This window comes from Athene noctua, chromosome 1 (genome assembly GCF_965140245.1).
Source record: "Athene noctua chromosome 1, bAthNoc1.hap1.1, whole genome shotgun sequence".
In the NCBI taxonomy this organism is placed as follows: Eukaryota; Metazoa; Chordata; class Aves; order Strigiformes; family Strigidae; genus Athene; species Athene noctua.
Genome location: NC_134037.1, coordinates 147,199,168 through 147,217,032, shown reverse-complemented (window position 1 = coordinate 147,217,032; position 17,865 = coordinate 147,199,168). Strand labels below are relative to the sequence as shown.

Sequence of the window (17,865 nt, the reverse complement as noted above, 5' to 3'; positions counted from 1 at the left end):
GGACAACAGAATGATGATCTTACTAGAATATTCTTTAGACAATTAGTTATCTGTAGGCAGAGTCCACTGTCTGACTTTTCTTACCACATACAATTGGTGTAACTGTATTTGACAGTAATTATTAAAATATTGCTCCCTTATTGTAGTTTTGGACTCTGTAAATGCCTCTTGCATAGGAACTTCATATCTACAAACCCATATTGATGCAGTACGGTGTTTACTTTTGATGCTGTTTTTTCCCCTTCCCTGTCTCCAGGTTATAACACGTAATGAATTAATGCTGGAAGAGACCAGAAACACTATTACTGTACCAGCTTCTTTTATGTTACGAATGTTGGCTTCGTTGAATCATATAAGAGCAGGTGAGAGACTTCTGAAGAGGTTGTCCACCATGCTGGTCTATGAAATATCAGATGGATTGGGGAACCATCAAGATCTTCAGCTGTCTGTGACTACACTTGGGGTTGGCAAGAAGATTCAAGTGTTGTTTGAGGGTCTCCTAATAGAAGTACTTGGGAATTGTTTCTTTAGTGTGAGACTTGCAGTGTTTTTGCAGCCGTTATTTTTTTCCCTCAAAACAAAGAGCTATAAAAGAGCAAAATATATTTTTAGATGTTACCATACTAGCCATCCTGAAATAGCTTATTTGTAATGTAGTACTAAAGAATGATCTCTTCAATAAGGAATGATCTTTAAGGGGAGTACTGTGTGATGGGAAAGCTCTTGGGGATGCCTGGAAGATGTTGTAAGATAAACTGACTGTCATTGTGGGCTTGGAATTGTCTAGGGGTGAAGGAGAGTGTGAAGATACAGGACTATGGGAGATACTAATGAGGCCACTGGCAGCTGTTCCTGTGGCAGCAGGTACTAGGATGTCCAGTCAGCGAAGGGGCAGTTCCCTAGGCACTGACACTGGTGATATGAGGGGTTGCGTGGAGAATCATTGGGAACTGGTGTTGCTGGATGTTAGTGCTGAAGAAGCTGACTGCATGGGTTGATACTGAAGGTGTAGGACAATGGAGAGACATACTGGGTAGAAAGCAAGGAGAAGTTTTGGGAGGCTGCTATGACATACGGGTCAGAAACCTAACAGAACTGTATATGAAGGTGAAAGTGACTGTAGATACTGAATGTGGGGAATCCAGCACTGGCAGGGCAGAGCAGCGAGCTTATAGTGATGAGGTAGGTAGGAAGGAAGCTCTGCCTGGCAGATGCTGCTGCTCCTCTTGCATCTCTCACTGATCTGTGACAATTAGAGAGTCAGGAGGATGCCACTGTATCCAGCCCAGTGGTGTGCCTCACCACTGCTGTAACTGAATGTATTAGTTTAGGTTTTTCTTCATTTGTTATGATTTCTTTGTAGTAAAATACTTGAACTGCCCAATACTTGAGTTACAACAGGTTCAGCAAAAATCTGTGTTATGGCTGGGTGGAGTATTTCTTAACCTGACAGTGCATGTTGTTCCAGTGATAGATCTTGAGCCAATCATGTTCCCTTGCACTTTTCTGTGTTTGCCTTTCTCTAAACATTTACATCGAAAGATACTTTTGCTGATAGTGATAGATAGCAATTCCTCAGTTTTCTGCCGTATATAAGTTTTGTGAAATTATGCAGCTCTTCTAGTTTTAGCTCCCCAAAACAGTGTTTCAATCCCCTGTATTCACCATCTCTTTTTAATATTATGCTTGCATTCATCCTTCCTGTGCTGGCAGCCAGTTAGCAGCTAAGAAGTTTCTCCTTCTGTACACAAATTTCACTTTTATGCCTGGAAATCCTTTAGGGATTTTCTCCTGTTCTCCTTTCTTGTGGTAACATTTCTACCCAAATCTCCACCGTCAGTCCATATTGACATTCTTTTTCCATATAGCCCACAACCACTGTATGTTGTATAGTATATTGCCCAGGGAGACTGTACACAATAAATATTTACCAAAACCTGAAAACTTTAGAAGTTCTCCTTACTAAATGTATCTCTGTGTCTTACAGACCGATTGGAAGGTGACAGATCAGAAGGATCTGGTCAGGAAAATGAAAACGAAGATGAAGAGTAACGGGCAGTTGTGTGCAAGCACCTAGACGTTAATGGAATTTAATGGAATTTGTATAAGACATTAATTATATTTTTCCTTACAGAGCTTTAGTGCAATTCTAAAGTATTGCTTTTGGATAACCTAACGTTTTGTTTTTGAATGACTGTGTGCATGACTTTGGGAGAGTGTGCAAGTAAAACAAGCAAAAATGTTTTTAAAATGTTTTGCCATGTATGAGGGGTGCTAGAAGATGCAAAGTGCAATATTTTCCTTAACCTGCAAATGTGGGAGCTTGGATCAATGTTTTAAAGTAACTTTCATTATAGTAAAAACGTTGGTTCAAATAAATTTCTATACCTGCTGTTGCATGTTCGTTGCTTTCTAATTAAAAGATTTGGTTGTTTTAAATAGTTTTGTGTTTTTTCTTTGTGCAACCATTGATTTTTTCACCTTGCAACTATAACCCCATTACTGCCTTGATTTGCATTCTTCCCTACAATATTTGTGAAGTGAAAAACAATTATTTCTTACAGTGAGCACTGGGATTCTCATGACTTTGAGACGCCATGCCTCTTGGTTCTTGCATTTCCATGGGTGTAACCCACACCTACCTATGCAAAATTGTCTCTCCCTCAGTCTTATTGTAGTGCCACTAAACGTTCTCCATGCTTGAATCTGTACTGCTGGGGAAATAGTTGTGTTTCACTAACAGATCCATGAGTACGTGTTCTTTGCAACAAGAGCGGATATATCCGCTGTTCCACTGGATTTAGAACAGAGAAAATGTAGTGCAAGGGAACATGAATTTGAAAATTCCTGTGCGTTACTTCCTGGGAGTAATTATTTGGGAAGGAGGGCAGTTCAGTCGCTGTAACAGGCTCTACACTTTTTCCATACATTTTTGGATGGCAATGGGGAAGAGGAAGTGAAGGAAGGAAAATGGAGCAGGGAAAAAAGCAGCTTTGTTCAATGGGTATTTTGGCCAAGATGCTGAGAGGCTCCATTGGGAATTACAGAATGCCAGGAAGAATTCTAAATCAGATGGATGAGGGTACCAGAGGCTTCATTACCCTGTTGTCTTTGAAATATACAGTCATCACACAATCTTCACAAACTTTGCTTACATCACCAAAAAGAATTCCACATACTGAAGTCTAAATAACATTATCACAATATTTTGATATCCTGATTCACAATGTAGGCAGGCTGAAAAGGCTTGCAGAAGGGATATAAACCACAGAAACAGTGGGAGATGGGAAAAATAAAACTATTTGAGAAGATGAAGAGAGATTTGTGAGGAAAGAGAAATGGGAATTAAGGAACTCAACTGGCAGTAATGGTGAAGACACTTCAAGCAAGGAAGCAAGAAGAGGAAAAGTGGGAGGATATGGACAGAGGTACTTGGCTGGTGGTTTTTTTTTTTTTTTTATAAAGGAGAAGATAGAAAATTACTGAGGAGGAGCAAAGTATAGAAGCTTTGAAAGTGATCCAGTGAAGTAATTTAGGAAATGAGAAAATAACTGGGTGGGAGAAGGTTTTGGAGGCAGAGGGTGCTGAGAATAATAAATATCTTGGAACACTGGAGTGTTGTGGAAAACGTGAAACTTCACACCCAGCGGACGTTGGTGCAACAGAGAACGGAAATCTAGTAAGCATCTGAGGACTTCTACTGTGATCAAGGTAGAGTGAAAGTAGTCAGCATAAATTGTTTTTTTAAGGTGTGAAGTGAAAGTAATAGGTAATGGCTGATATGGATATTCATCTTTTCTGGTGACACAAGAAGGAACAAGTGGCCTTCATGGTGGAGAAGGGAGAAAAACATTTATTTTCCTTTATGACATACCATTTTGAGCAAGAATTTTTAGACCAGCAAGAAATGAAAGAATATTTTATGATGTTGTGGTACACCTGTCTGGGGAGGGGGGAACACTGTGGTCTAGAACTATTCAAAACCTGCTGCTCATAGTGCTGCACTGGGTAATACTTTTACTATCACATGTAAACTACCCTTGAATTGTGGTAACAGAACAGTACTCCTCTCATTAGATTTTAAAGATTTATACAGTAAATAAATATAGTGTACTTAGCATATCTATAAGTAGGATTGTCTGCTCTAGTTTAGCTGTTAGCAGTTAAGAGAAATAAAGCTGTGTTTCTGTTCAGTGTGGCATCTGTTGCATTGATGGACCTATTCCACAGCTAAGGATCCTGAGCAGTTCTGTGAACAAAATAGAAAAACACAACGCTTGATGCGGTTGTTAGGGCCTCTCCTAGATTATATTTGAGATGTATTTGCTTACAAAAAGAATGACCATGGTGTTTCTACAGAAGCCTGACTCTCTATTTAGAAAATTTGGCCTTTTGAAAATCAATTTTTTCTCAAATAGGTATATGGAGAAGATATCCTTCTTCTTCCCTGGAGAGGTTTTATAAGTCATCACTCTGGATGTCTGTCTTTCTAAAAGTAAAAAAGCTACTTCTGCCACTTTTGCTGTAGTTGTAGCAATTGCCAGCAAAGAGCATACAATATAAACCAAAAGCCACAATCTCGTCTTTTCAGAGTTCCCCAATAAGCACATAATTCCCTAAAGCTCTCTTATTTATTCAAAGGCTAAATATTAACTTTAATTCTAGATGCTTAGCTGTGGGTTTACTGATTAAAAGGAAGGTTGAATCTCAATAAGGGTAAAAATTTAATATTTGGAAGATTTTTTTCAAATATCAATGAAGCTTTTCAAGATACCCATAGCGTTTGGGTTGTTTGGTTGTTTTGTTTTTTTTCATAAACGTTTAGGTAATGAACTAAGTCTCAATTCCTAGAACCGTGCAATAATAGGAGCTGTTGGTAGGAGCAGGAGGGATGATGGTAATTCTAGTTTGTAGTAGCAAAAGAAAATTTGAAAATGTTACTCAAATGTGCACAGAAGTTAATTAAGTAATAAACCAACTCACAATCCAAAACCTCACAATTTTAGAAGCAAATCTTGTGATCGGGGTCTGATTTCAGACTGGGGGCTTCGAAGTGGGTGATGCTGCAGGAGCTCCCTCTAGTGCCACCATTCGCGCTGCATTTGTAGAAGCACGTGTCCTTGTGTGCAGAAACGCAATCGGGGGATGTACTTCACGCTAATAGCGATGCAGTACTCGAGACCATCGTCCTTCCTTTTAAGTAAGCCAATGAAAGGAAAAGACCAACAAGCAACACACCATAATACACCTGGTAAGCATCAAATGACCGGTTGATTTAACTTGCCACTAAAACATCAGCCAAAACCTTCAGTTTCTAATTACACTAACAACAGCCCAAATTTGATGGACAGGACAGGGAGTGAGAACATGGGGAGAACCTTATTTTCCTGCTTTGAGAACTGAAGATTTTACATATGCTCAAGTTGATCCTTCTGTCCCTCATCAGTTTGCTGTCAATATTCACATCCTAGGAAGAGCACATATCTCTTCAGATATTGAACTCTATGAAGGATATTTCTTAAGAGCATTGCAAAGACCAAAAGCAACTTCTTTGATGTGTTGATACAATTCCTGGTAAATAATTTGGCGTGTCAAAGCTTGGGCAGATAGTCGCCATAGGAAGCAATCTCATTAAAGATGCTGAGCCTGTTCAAACCACTATCTGCTGAAGTTCTAGTTCTTCATGCCTTTCCCTGACGGAGGTAGGACAAGGTTCGTTAACAACATCCTACATCACCTTTGTAGTGAAATTTTCTTACCTAAGCAGTAGATAAATATAGCTTGAATAAAATGTTACAGTAGATTATTGTGCATGTCCTAAGCGATTTCAGAGCATCCCAGAGGATATTTCTGAGGAAGAAATTGCAGAAGTAAATGTTTAATACAGGTTTCCCTGTCCTTGCACAAGCAAAATAGCTATCATTGAAGTGCGTGTGTGCTTGTGTGTAAGGGATAGGAGAATGCTCAGAGATGCTGCTTCAGAAAGCTGAGTGGTCATGTCTACAAAGTATTTTCTTTTATGGAAAAATACCACTGAGCCAGGTTCAGTCTCTGAGGCTCAGGCCTACTGCAAAGACCATTATCAATCATTGGGCATACTCCATGCTGCAGTTTCATGGACCAGCTTGACAGCACTTTTGAAAAACAAGGTGCCAATTAGCACCTGTTAGGTCAAAGCCCATGTTCCTTTTGGTCCACAGTCACACCCCTACAAGAAGCCAACTCTAGAAGCCTCAGCTGAAGTACAGGAAATGCCACAGAATGCAGGTGTGAGGTCATCTGCCCTGCTTAAACAGAGATTGATTAAGTCTTTGAAATGTGGAGTTAAATCAATTTTAAGCTATTTTCATTAATTATAACATGCCCAAATGCCCTTATCTGTGTAAGCATACAGTTTTTCTCAGTGACATTCTCTACTGTTGAGTCTGAGTTATTTTTTAGGGTAATAGAGATTTATTTTCCTTAGTTTTAAATGTTCCTTTTATTTGCAATTGCTTTGTTCTTTTGATGAAAAGGTGCCATCTACCTTCTCAGTGCCTTTTAAGAATGTCTATCAACGCTTCCTTGTAGATTAATTTTCTTTTCCTGGTAGAGCAAACTGAAGTCCAAAAACCAACTACTACTATAAAACTACTAAAAAACAACAAGGTGTTTTGATTGGAAAAAAATAGGCATATGTTACTCTTAAAGCAAGCTCCCTTTTTGCTCTTTTTTTTCAATGGTGACTCACCATATTACCATGTTTGCTTTTTTTTTTTTTTTTTCAGGAGGAGGGTTGTACACTAGTGTAATTCATGGAATTTGACAGTTTCACTATCCAAGTCAGAGATGATGGCTACTACTTAAGGAAAGTCTCACTTAAGTGAAAAACCCTCTAAATAGAGTTTGTTAATGGGCTTTGTAACTAACTGGAAAACAAATCCCAGGGGATTTGCAGCTGTTCTCAAGCAGCACTGCAGATCATCCCCTCTGGGATGATTCAATGCTCAGACCCCATTTCTAGTATTTTCTCCGTCCTGACTTGCCCATATTACCATGCAGTCTGGCTGCCTAGTTTTAGTCCTGGTGAGCAGTGACAGAAGGAGAGAGGGAGGGAGGAAGACAGGGTTGTGGGGATCAGGAGCAAGGCTCTTTTCATTAGCTGGGCACTGCCTTTGCCCAGCCAGCAAGGCAGGCCAAAGGCAAGTCCCCAAAATCCCTCCAGCTCCTTTATCGCCAGTAGCTTCACAGTCCTCACCTCAGTTCCCTAATTCCCTGTCTCCTTGTGAACCCAAAGGCTCTCTCCCTGCCTTAACTTCTCAAACATGGGTGGTGAAGCTTGTGCCAAAAAGGTTAAGAGTTGTCATTGTGAATTTTTAGCAGCAGTGGACAGTGCTGTGCCCTAGACCTTCCCAGGGCCCTGATGCTCTGAAAACAAATAAAGCGAACCTCCTATTCTGTAACAGTTGGGGGAATGCATGTGTACACCTCAGGTGCACTCATCTCCATGCTCTATTGTTTTCCTCTCTCATGGGATACCCTGATGTCCCCTCTGAGTCCAGTGTAAATGTGCCTTTACGTCGGTGTGCACTGACCATCTCACTCCACTGCTCTGGCGCAGCTATGGCAATGCCATGGCCCCGTGACCAAGAGCTCTGGCCTCACTCTGCACCTTCAAAACCAACTATCATAGACCCAAGTCTTCTAGTAATTACTCGGCTCTTTGTTTCTAACTGAATACAGCTGGTTTATGTTCTATAATTAGTATATTGTTAATTGGCCTTTTTGTTCTCCAGTTCTCATTTGTTTCCAGGGATAGATACATCACTGAGAAAGATTCACCAGTGCCAAGACTCTGATATTCCTTATCTACCTTATACATAACATTTCCTGTATATCTGCTCTTCATTTTTTGTATTGGGTCCCTGTGCTTATCTAAAGAAACCTGATTAAAAACAACGTATGTTAAAAATGAACCTGTAATTTTTAAATTATCTAGAGGAATAACAGTTAATACAAGGTACTTCTTATGGTGAGTAGAATATCACACCTTCCAAATTGATAGACTGGATTTCTATTCCTCAGAGTGTGATGGCCATTTGGTAGCAGGTACAAGATGAGTTGGTGCTCACTTCAGTTCTTGCTGACTTAATGCTGTCACGGTTGTCAGTTACTAGCTCTGAGGGCATGACAGCTGATTCAGCACTTCTGTCCATGGAAAAAGGTGTCTGGGACTGCTACCTGTCTCGTTTCATGAGCATTTCAAAGAGAATATACTGTACTCTAAAATAATTTGTGCTTATTTTACCCAGGATTATAAAGAGCAAGGAAGGTTTCTGTAAATCTTTAAGTCAATACAGCTTTTAAGATAAAGTTAGCTGCTGTGAGAAAGCCATTTGGCCATGTTGGTCATACTACAGAGGCTTTACAGCCTCAAGGATGTAAAATACAAGACTCACTTCAAAATGCTCTCCAAAAGTGAGGTTTTTTTCTTTAAAAAAATAATTATAGTGTGCATCCGCTATCATTGCACGTAAGGGTTGTGCAATGAGTGCATTGAAAAGTGCAGCCCTCCCGATAGCTTGGTCCCAATGCAGGGAGACAGAGCTACAGTGGTTGCCTCTATCAACACCCCCTCACCATGGCAGGAGGAACTCCCAGCCCCTCACCCCTCACAACCACACCACATGTCCCCTCTCTGGCAGCTCCCTGGGTATGTGGGTGCCACCGGTGGGGGCAGTTGCGCAATTTCCCCCACCACACAGAAAATCCATGTGATCGCTCAGACATTCAGCTTCATTCACGTCACATGAATTTCACATCACTGCGGTGAATAGATTTGATTGCAATCTGGAGGATCTAATTTTGTTCTGTTACATGCTCTTATAGAGGAGAGCTAGGCAAAAGATACAGAAAGGAGAAACTGAATGAGCTTCATCATTTAATTGGAGAAATTATTCCTCTTGTCCCTCTTCTCATGATCTCTTTCACCTTGGTTCACTGGCTATCTATCAAGCAGTTTGGTGTAGGGACTGAGAAGGTGTAAGACAGTGAGCCCAAGATGCAGGGGTAGCTGGATCTGTGGCCCTTTGGACTGTCTGCAGCTGGGCAGAGAGCAGAAGAAAGGTCTCCACTTCCCCACCGCCCCCCCAGTTCGTTCCCGGGAAAGCAGACAGATAGCGGCTGTAAGAGATCAAGGTGAAGATAAATGAAAATCTGAATTAGACCCAAGGAAGCAGAATATATTCAGTAAAGCAGTCATTTTTGGTTCACTGAAGGATAGTCTAAAAACAGAGGGGTGCTGTAGAAAAGACAGTTAAGTGTAGCAGAGCTGCAGGAAAATGCTCCAATTTCCTACTACATGCAGTATGGCAGGGGTTATCCCGCATTAAAAGCTAATTATCAGATTAATGCAGCCTCCTGTGTTGCTGTGTAATGGCTGTATGGCACGGCTGTAAGAAAGCAATTTTGAGTTGCAGAGCTATGCAGGAAAATAAACTGTACTGTGCTATGTGTCTAGAAGAGAAAAAGGCTTTTCTCATTTCTGTGAGAAGGTAACTGGCATCTCAGTGAAACTGCAGGTTGAAAAACATGGGACATCCACTAGGATATATTACTGAAGAAAGAGTAGATGGGAAAGTGAGGCCGGGAGTCTCTTCTGTTTGGCTCTGGTGCCCTGGATTCATGCCCACCAGGGTTTTGAAGCATATCGCTAAGTTTGCTGGCAACCAGAGAGTAAACAGGGGATGCTCAGGCAACATGTGGCACTCTGAGCTGAACATTGCCATCTTCTTCTGACAGTGCTCTGGGATCACCTGAAGTGATGACATAAGCAGTGATGATGTTAATGTTTAGCTTCTATACAGCTTTGCTTTAAAATGCTGTTAGATCTAGTTTACAAAGAATGTCAGAATGACAGAATTCTCCTTCAGATAAAGAAATTGAGCATGAAGGGGGAAAGAAATTGCTTATCAAACCCTAACAGCCTACTAATAAAACCAGAATTCAGACTGTTTAAGGCTCCTGAAGTAAGCCCCCTTCCGCCAGCCTGTACATCATGCCTTTTAAAAACAGGAGGCAACTCAGATTCTTTAATGCCCCTCCTCCACCCTGGCAACTTCGAACTCTCTCTTGAAGCAAGGGAGCGAGTGTATTTCTTGGTAAACCATCAGTAGCGTTGTTGCTGCATGGATACACTGCTTGGTGATCTGTGTGATAACAAAACTGTGTGCTCCTAGGGCTTTATCTCAATACAGCAAATGTAGAAAGGCTGGTACAAAATGTAATTACTCGTGATTGATACGGGAATAACAGCTCTGAACATGGTTTGTTTGTGTAGGTATGACTTGAGTTGTTTAGTCAGTTTAGAACCATAAAACATCTTCCACTTACACTAAGTCGTCTGTTCGTAATTCAGCTGTATCCTGACAGAAGTGGAGCTGTAGCAGGATTGGCATCTGACAGTCTGTCCCTGGGTTGCCATGGTAACTGCCGAGGATGGGGTGTGCTTAAGGAAAACACAACTTCTGGGCTAAATTCTATGCTGGAGAGTGGCAGATGGATGGGATTCAGCTGCCTCAGAGGGTGGTACCCCACAGCCAGACATGCAGATTCAGAAATCTCCCCGGGTGGCCGAGCTGGCACGTGGGAAGCTCTGCAATGGGAAAGCAGGGAAGAGATCCAGTCAGAAACAAAATTTAATTTAAAATTTTAATTTGTTCCAAGATTTGCTCACTGAGCCATAAAACGTGCAGGGTTCAACAAACTCCCATGTAATCTAAGCCTGCCTGAAAGCCTCATGGCTTGCCCTGAGCCAGGGACTTGGTGCTCCCCCAGCCCTTTCTTGGGAGCAGCCAGTTGAGACAGGGAGGGTGTCCCATTTTGCTGGGAAGTTAAGCTCTTTGGCAACCTTAGATACACCCAGAGCCAAGGACCTGGGATCTCAGGCAGCTGCAATCTGGAACTGATGTTGTTGGAATCACTGAACCCCTCTCAGAACACAGGCAACATATTTCGTTACAGAAATGTTTCCAAAACAAAATGTCCTTGGAATTTTCTGTTCGCAAAACAGTTTGAAATTAAAAGAGGAAAGAAGAAACATCTTGTTCCAATATGGCTCAAGACCATGTTTTATCAAGAACATTTCTCGTAAGGGAGAGTGTATACTTTGTCAGCCAGCTGTATGGAGTACACAAAACCTGAGCAAATAGGATCCTGTATCTAAGGGCAGAAATCCAGAAAAAAAACCAAAAAAACAACAAACCACCACCAAAAAAAAACCCAAACGAAACAAAACCACCAAAAAAATAACCAGCACCACAGGTGTATAAAAAGTCAAATTAGTTTTAGACGATTACTGCTTTGGGGAATTTTTTTTTGCGAACCACATTTATTGTGTTTCCTTTATACCATGTGCAGTGTTAAGTTCATAACAGTTGTGTTGTTATATTAAATTTGTTTTCCAAGATTGTTTTCAGAAACACGATATGCCTCAGTATCCACAATCTACGGACAATTTCTGTGTGACACCTTTTTCTTTCACTGCTCAGTTATACTGCTGCTTTCCACTTGCAGATTTTCCTAAATTTTTCCTGTTTTACTGGTATCTCACATTAGCTCCTTTGGGGTGCATCAGAGCTGATAACAGATTTATCACCATTTAAAGGTAAAGAATTCATATTTATTAAACAGACCTGCATTACTTCCTATAAACTAATTGGATTATGAACAATGCATTACATACTTCCAAAACTGTAAATAAATTTTAGGTTGAGCAAGCAAATATTTACTGCAGCCAGGTATTTCAGTTCTTACTCATATTTTCATTTTCTGAGGAAGAGGAAGTGAGCCCTTCTCTTTTCCCATGCCTTTGTTTTTTTAAAGAAATTTGACATTCCTTATTATGACAGAGCAAAGGGAAATGAAAGTCTATTTCCAGAGATGATTCTTCCTGTAAATAGTGCCTGGGCACTTCTGCCTCATCTCATTGCATTTGGGCTGTCAGATGAGCACAATAACTCATCCTATAACCTCTGTTTTGTTGTTCTTTTTTTCTGTTGCAAATAATTGTCAGTTCTAGTCTTTGCCTGTCACTGAAAGACTTCCTAAATGACAAGGATACAGGAGCCTTGGTTTAGCTGGAGCTAATTTTAGCCTCTCTCCCAACAAAAATTGCACGGGCTAAATTTGGACACCATTTTCCTGCAGAACTAATAATATTTGGTTTATCTTTTGTTCTGTTTTCATTTTTCATTTGTTCAACAGCCCCAGTTATTTATTTCAAAGTATTTATTTAAGAGAGACCATTAGTGTGGGTTGTTTTTTTTTAACCAAAGTATCTAACTATTCTACCATGATAAATGTTAGCAATTTCTAATGCACTTGCCTTGCTTTACAAGAACATTTTAAAAAGAAAATCAGCTTCATTTGCTAAAAGATGCAGCTTATGAATTGGTGAATTGGCTCTTCAGGAAAAACAAAACATATTTTTTGTTTACTCGGAAAAACAGCATAGTGAACTTCTCTTTCCCAATTTCCTAATTGTAGTAAGAGCTCAGTGAACCCACCTGAAACCCTGCACACATTTTATTCTTTTGGTTGAATTCACTTGTATCTACTGTGTTTCTCGACTTTTAGTCCTAATCGTAAGTCATCCTAGGCTCTGGGGTCCAACACAAACCCTGAGGCAACTGAAAATGCATTTCTTGTCTAATGATTTTAATGGCTTCTCAGAGATGAAATGTACCAGTAAAATCCATGTTGTTCTTTCCCTTCATGATTTCAGGTAAACTAGATCTCCCAGATCTGGTAAATGTAAGTGTAGCTCAAGAAACTAGACCAAGGTATCACTAGGACTGCAAACCATCACGATAAGTGTATTAGATGTTAAAATTGTGGTGGATGATGCAGAGATCCCAAGCTTATTTTATGTAATAATTTGTAGCTGTCATCCTTAAACATCATCTGGAGGATCTAGCTGAGTTTTTCAGGTAGAAAAAGCAAACTCCCCAACTGGAAGCAAGGATGGGATGTGATTTTGGTCTGCTCTTCAGAATCCACCTTTCAGTTGACTCCTCTTCCTTATATTTTATCTACTGTAAATGAATGAACATTTGAATCAAAATCAATCAGCAGCTTCCACCAGCGTCCTCTGAATTTGCTAAGTCGTGCCTGAAAGTTCTTGTCTGTGAATTGGGCTTGTAAGAAAGCCAGCTGTAAAATGGTGGAACCAGCAAGGTCCCTTTGCTAATGGACAAAGGAGAAACAACACAGGAGAGGGCAGGAACGGGAAGAGTTAAAATCAGCCCTTCTTCCAAGTGAGTGAATAAAAATGACCCCATAATAGCAGCAGCATAGAGAGGCTTCCTCCATTTTCTGCATTAATTCAGCATGCATGACTTTGTGGTCTGTGATCACAAACACGTGGTCTTGTTATGAAAAAAAAATTGCAGATTTTTTTTTCAGGGTGTGGTGGAGGTGTTGAGATAGAGGAGTGTAGTCTCTCCCAGTTTCTGATGGAAGGAAGGACTTCAGCTCTGACATCTCAGCTCTCAGAGTGACACTGTGAAGCTTCAGCCTTCAAATACTGTGCAAATGGAGTCCTAGCTGCCTGAGAGAGACCCTCGCCCCAGCTCCCTCACCCTTTCGGCGGAGGCTTTGCCTGGGCTATGAGGGAGCGGGGCCGGAGGACATGGGTGGCTGCTGGGAGGCCTGTGATTTAGGCAGCAAGACAGTGCTTGGTGTGTGTGCCAGCTGTCCAAAGGTCAGAGTGTGCTTATGGACACCAAGCCTATGGTCTCCAAGGAGGCCCCTTTTGAGCTATTTTTGACCACCCATTTATTTCTGCTGTCTCTATTCTCAATATCATCCATTTACAATTTTAGTATCATTTTGCTTGAAGGTCCTCAATGCAGAATCCCTTCAGAATTCCATACCTTAAACCATGCAAGGCTGAGTATGGTTTCCTATTTCCTTAATTTTTATTCCTGGAGGGGTAGGAGAGGGGTGATACAAAAAGATGACTGTTATAAATACTCTCTACAGACTCCACTCGGGCGTCCTGCCCCACTATAAACATATTCAATTAGAAATCCTGTACCATTAAAATCTGACACAAGTCCATCTCTGCTTCTTCTCTGAAGCAGTTACCAGCTGATGGATGGACTGCTTTTAAGGACCATGGCTTTGAGCTGTAAGGGACAGTGGCTGTAGGATATGTCCATTTGTTCTGGCCTCTGTTTCATCTGCTTGTGTGATACAACCTGAAAAGTCCGGGACAAATATGCCAGTTTTACTCATTTATCAACCACCTTGCCTGAGGGATGTGTTCAGGGATTTTGTGTAGCTGAATCTGCAGATTAAGTAATCCATATTGAGCATGTAGTAATTAAATTCTAGGCCTTTTTTATAGATTAATGTTCAATCCCATAACCAAGATATATACTGGGGGGAACTCTTAAAAACTAGCAGTCAGAATGGTATTTCCCAATGTCATATTGCAGTCTGGCATACAATAAAATGCAAAGAATGCACCTGTTTTCTTATCATGTAACACAGAGAAAAAAAAAATACTTACTGTTTGCATGAGATAAGGATTTTTGCTCAGTTTCACTTGAGAGATCATCAGCAGTATTTTTCTAGTCAGTGGGAAATTATGCAGCTTGACATTTTTGCTAAACTGCCAGTTTTTAAAGGCATAGAATCAAAAACCCTACTCAAACCAAATTTGGATCAAAACTTGGGATCACCTTTTTTTTTCCTAATTTTTATGAGTACGACTGTTGTTCAGGCTACTCGGAGACAATGCTATTCTCTTGCATAACAAGATCATTTGCCCTTATCCTCAATGTACTCCAGTGAAAGTAAAAGACAATCAGGTTAAGTTTTTTTAAACCACACACAACACTTCATCAGTTCAACAACTCTTCAGTCATCTTCAGTTATCTCTCTAAGTTTTGTACTGTTCACACTGTGACTGCACTTCAGAGACTGTTGTGTGATCTGACTGGGGCAGTAGCATTTCACACAAATCACTGAGAAATTAATTACTGCATCTGTTTTAAATTTTTTTTTCCCCTGGGGGGGAAAAAAATCACTACTATTTTATATACAATGATTTGTATATACATAGTGATTCATCTTCAAGTAAGGTAAATTCCTAGATACCATTTTCTCACATACGTCTACATTTATGCAACCTCTTCTTCTACCTTAGCACCAAGCAGATTGAATTTTAGTCTGAAGGGATTATACTTATTAGCCCATAGTTTTATTTGTAAAGGTGAACAATTATGGCACTGGTCTACCCAGGAGGTATGTAATAACTGAATTCAGGGGTTTTTTTTCTCTTTTTCATGAGATGAGCATGGTTGGTTCTTTCTGCTATAAAACGCATGCCTATGGTACTTCAAGTCTGTGTATTTTTTCTGGTCTGTTAAACATGTCTACATAGGAATGTCACTGTTAAATGTCTATACTGCTGATCTGCATCTAGACATTCATTTGATACCTCTCAGCAGAAATGTGTTGATGTCAGCTGAATTCCCTACACATTTCAGCTGTCGGACTCTTTCTGTTGTACCAGCGACTTGGGGCCATGGGGGTAGCAGAGGCAGTGAGGAGTGGTGGGCTGGAGTCCAAATTTAGTGTCCTAATTATTTCCTCCTGAAAAAAAAGCTGTGGAAAAACAACAGATAATTTAAAATATTGTTTCATATTCTTTTCTTAACACTTTCTTCAGCCACTCTCAAGCAGAGTTGATGCATTTTCTTTCACAGCGTTAAATTCCAGTCAGAAAGCATTTCAGATCATATCTTTGGTATCCTGATTTCCCTTGGTGAACAGCAGTGTTTCTTCTCACTTTCTTTTGCTGTCTTTGCAGTAGCTGAAAGACAAGATTTGCTGGGCAGAGAGCCTATTTCCAGGTCTGGTCTTCGAACAGACCTTTTGGAATGACCTCACTATTGCAATTTAAGGTAACTACTGTGGCATGAAAGATGATCAATGGAGCAACAAAAAATTACTTGTGCATAACCAGCTGTGATACGTTTCCTTTTCTCATTCTAGTTTCCTGTGTCTTAGAAGGAATTCTTTAATATATCTTACTATTTTCCTAACTGGTGTTTCAGTTTAATAGATTTTAAGACTTGAAGGTGTCAGGATGATCAGCTTGTCTGATCCTCCTGCCCCAGACCATGGAATTTTTCATCAGTTTTTAGCCATTGGATCTTGCATGCATTTTTCTTTCAGATATAGACCCATATAGAATAAGAAGTCATCTCTGCGTTGGAATGTTCTTGCTGCAATATTTTGACATGGTTTTATTCTTCCAAAACCTTATAAAATAGAGAAGTTGTACTCTGAACCCGGACTTAATATTCCAGTGACGATCCCCATGAGCTGGCACACCAATGCAATTACCTCCCCATTTCCAAAGAGTAAAGGATCAGCTGAAGATTTTTATAGACAATTAGCTTTTAGAATTACTCTTTCATTACTTGGATTGTATAATGCATGTTTTCTTGGGACACCTGTAATAAGATTTCAGAAGAATATGGAATGAGACAATGCAATTATCACCCATGATTACTCCTTTTGTTCTTGTCTTAGTCCATTCTTGGGGGAAGGGAGGGCTTCTTGTTTAGTGTTTCATCCTGTTGTAATGGTTTTAAGGTTAAATTTCATTATAAGACTCAAAGTGGTGGAGACACCAGCCAAAAATAATTGTATTCCTACAATGATGTATCAAACACAGAGGACAACTAATATGAAGTGTAATGTGCAAGTCAAAAGCTGCTACACAATGATAGCTAAAGAAATGAACACATTAAAAATAATTATATACTGAATGATGCAGATGAACACCAACTTTACAGCAGAAGAAAAACAAGATGAAGTACAAGGGTTTATAGATATGTATACATAATGCCTTGCATATTATATATGAGACTCTTCAGTGTCTGCAATGCTTGACTCAAGGTATCAGCAACTGTACTCTCAGACATCAACAATTTTACAAATGCTGCCAAAAAGTTGCAAAATGGAAAACGCCTCTGGTTGTGGCTGGCCAGTGAGACAAGGTTCCAGATCAAGTCAGCAAGCTTGTGCCAAAATCAGCCACATAAGAATAGGATTTTCTAAGCCTCTTCAACGTCTGAGCCAGCTGGTCACCTCCCCATCTCAGCTTTCAGCAAAATTGGTCCCCAGTCAACACATAGCTCTTCCCATGCCACTAATGTTTTCTCCAGGAAAAACATTCTCATTCTTAAAAAAAATCCCAGTGGACTTTATTTATAATTTACAGAAACATTTTAGTGTAAAATTTGTATAACTGCTGGTCTCAAAATACTGAGCTCTCAATGGTATTACTTGTGTGGCTTGTTGTAGCTACTAATAAGTACTGTTTACTGGAGTCTTAGGCATCTCAGTCATTTTTCTCCAGATGACTGAGGCTAGCAAGAGCTCATAAACCATAGGAAAGTGGGCTTGGAGAACATTTAATAATCCAAATTACCTTCTGCAAGAATTATTAGTGGAGAAAACACATTTTCTTGTTAGAAGCTTGCAAATATACTGAAGGGCTTTGAATAAATCAACAGCCAGTTATGAGTTGGCTGTGCAATAGAAGAAAATAAACTCAAGACAAAAAACCATATCCAGTTAAAATTACTTAGATCTATTAATTACTGAGAAGGCAAAAGCACTGTAAGAAAATTCCATTTTTCTTTTTACAAATTCATTAAGCCAGCTTTCCAAATTATGTTAGATCTTCCAAACCAAACCCTGGGAAAAGTGAGGTGGTTGTTTTTTAATTTAAAGGAAAGAACTGATCCCCAGCATCGCGCCTAGGAGATGTGGAACATGAAGAAATTTCAAGGTGGTCATAAC

At 40.0% G+C, this 17,865-nt stretch overlaps 1 protein-coding gene across 7 annotated transcripts in view; it reads left to right on the top strand.

Annotated features, from left to right (window-relative positions):
• Positions 1-2,439, top strand: part of DCAF6 (DDB1 and CUL4 associated factor 6) — a 91,683-nt gene extending 89,244 nt beyond the window's left edge. For all 7 annotated transcript variants that reach the window (XM_074900055.1, XM_074900070.1, XM_074900079.1 and 4 more), the window contains 2 exons: positions 257-362; positions 1,988-2,439. In XM_074900055.1, coding sequence (XP_074756156.1) covers positions 257-362; positions 1,988-2,052 — 171 coding nt within the window. In that variant the 3' untranslated portion in view covers positions 2,053-2,439. The remainder of the gene's footprint in view (positions 1-256; positions 363-1,987) is intronic.
• Positions 2,440-17,865: the final 15,426 nt, after the last annotated feature.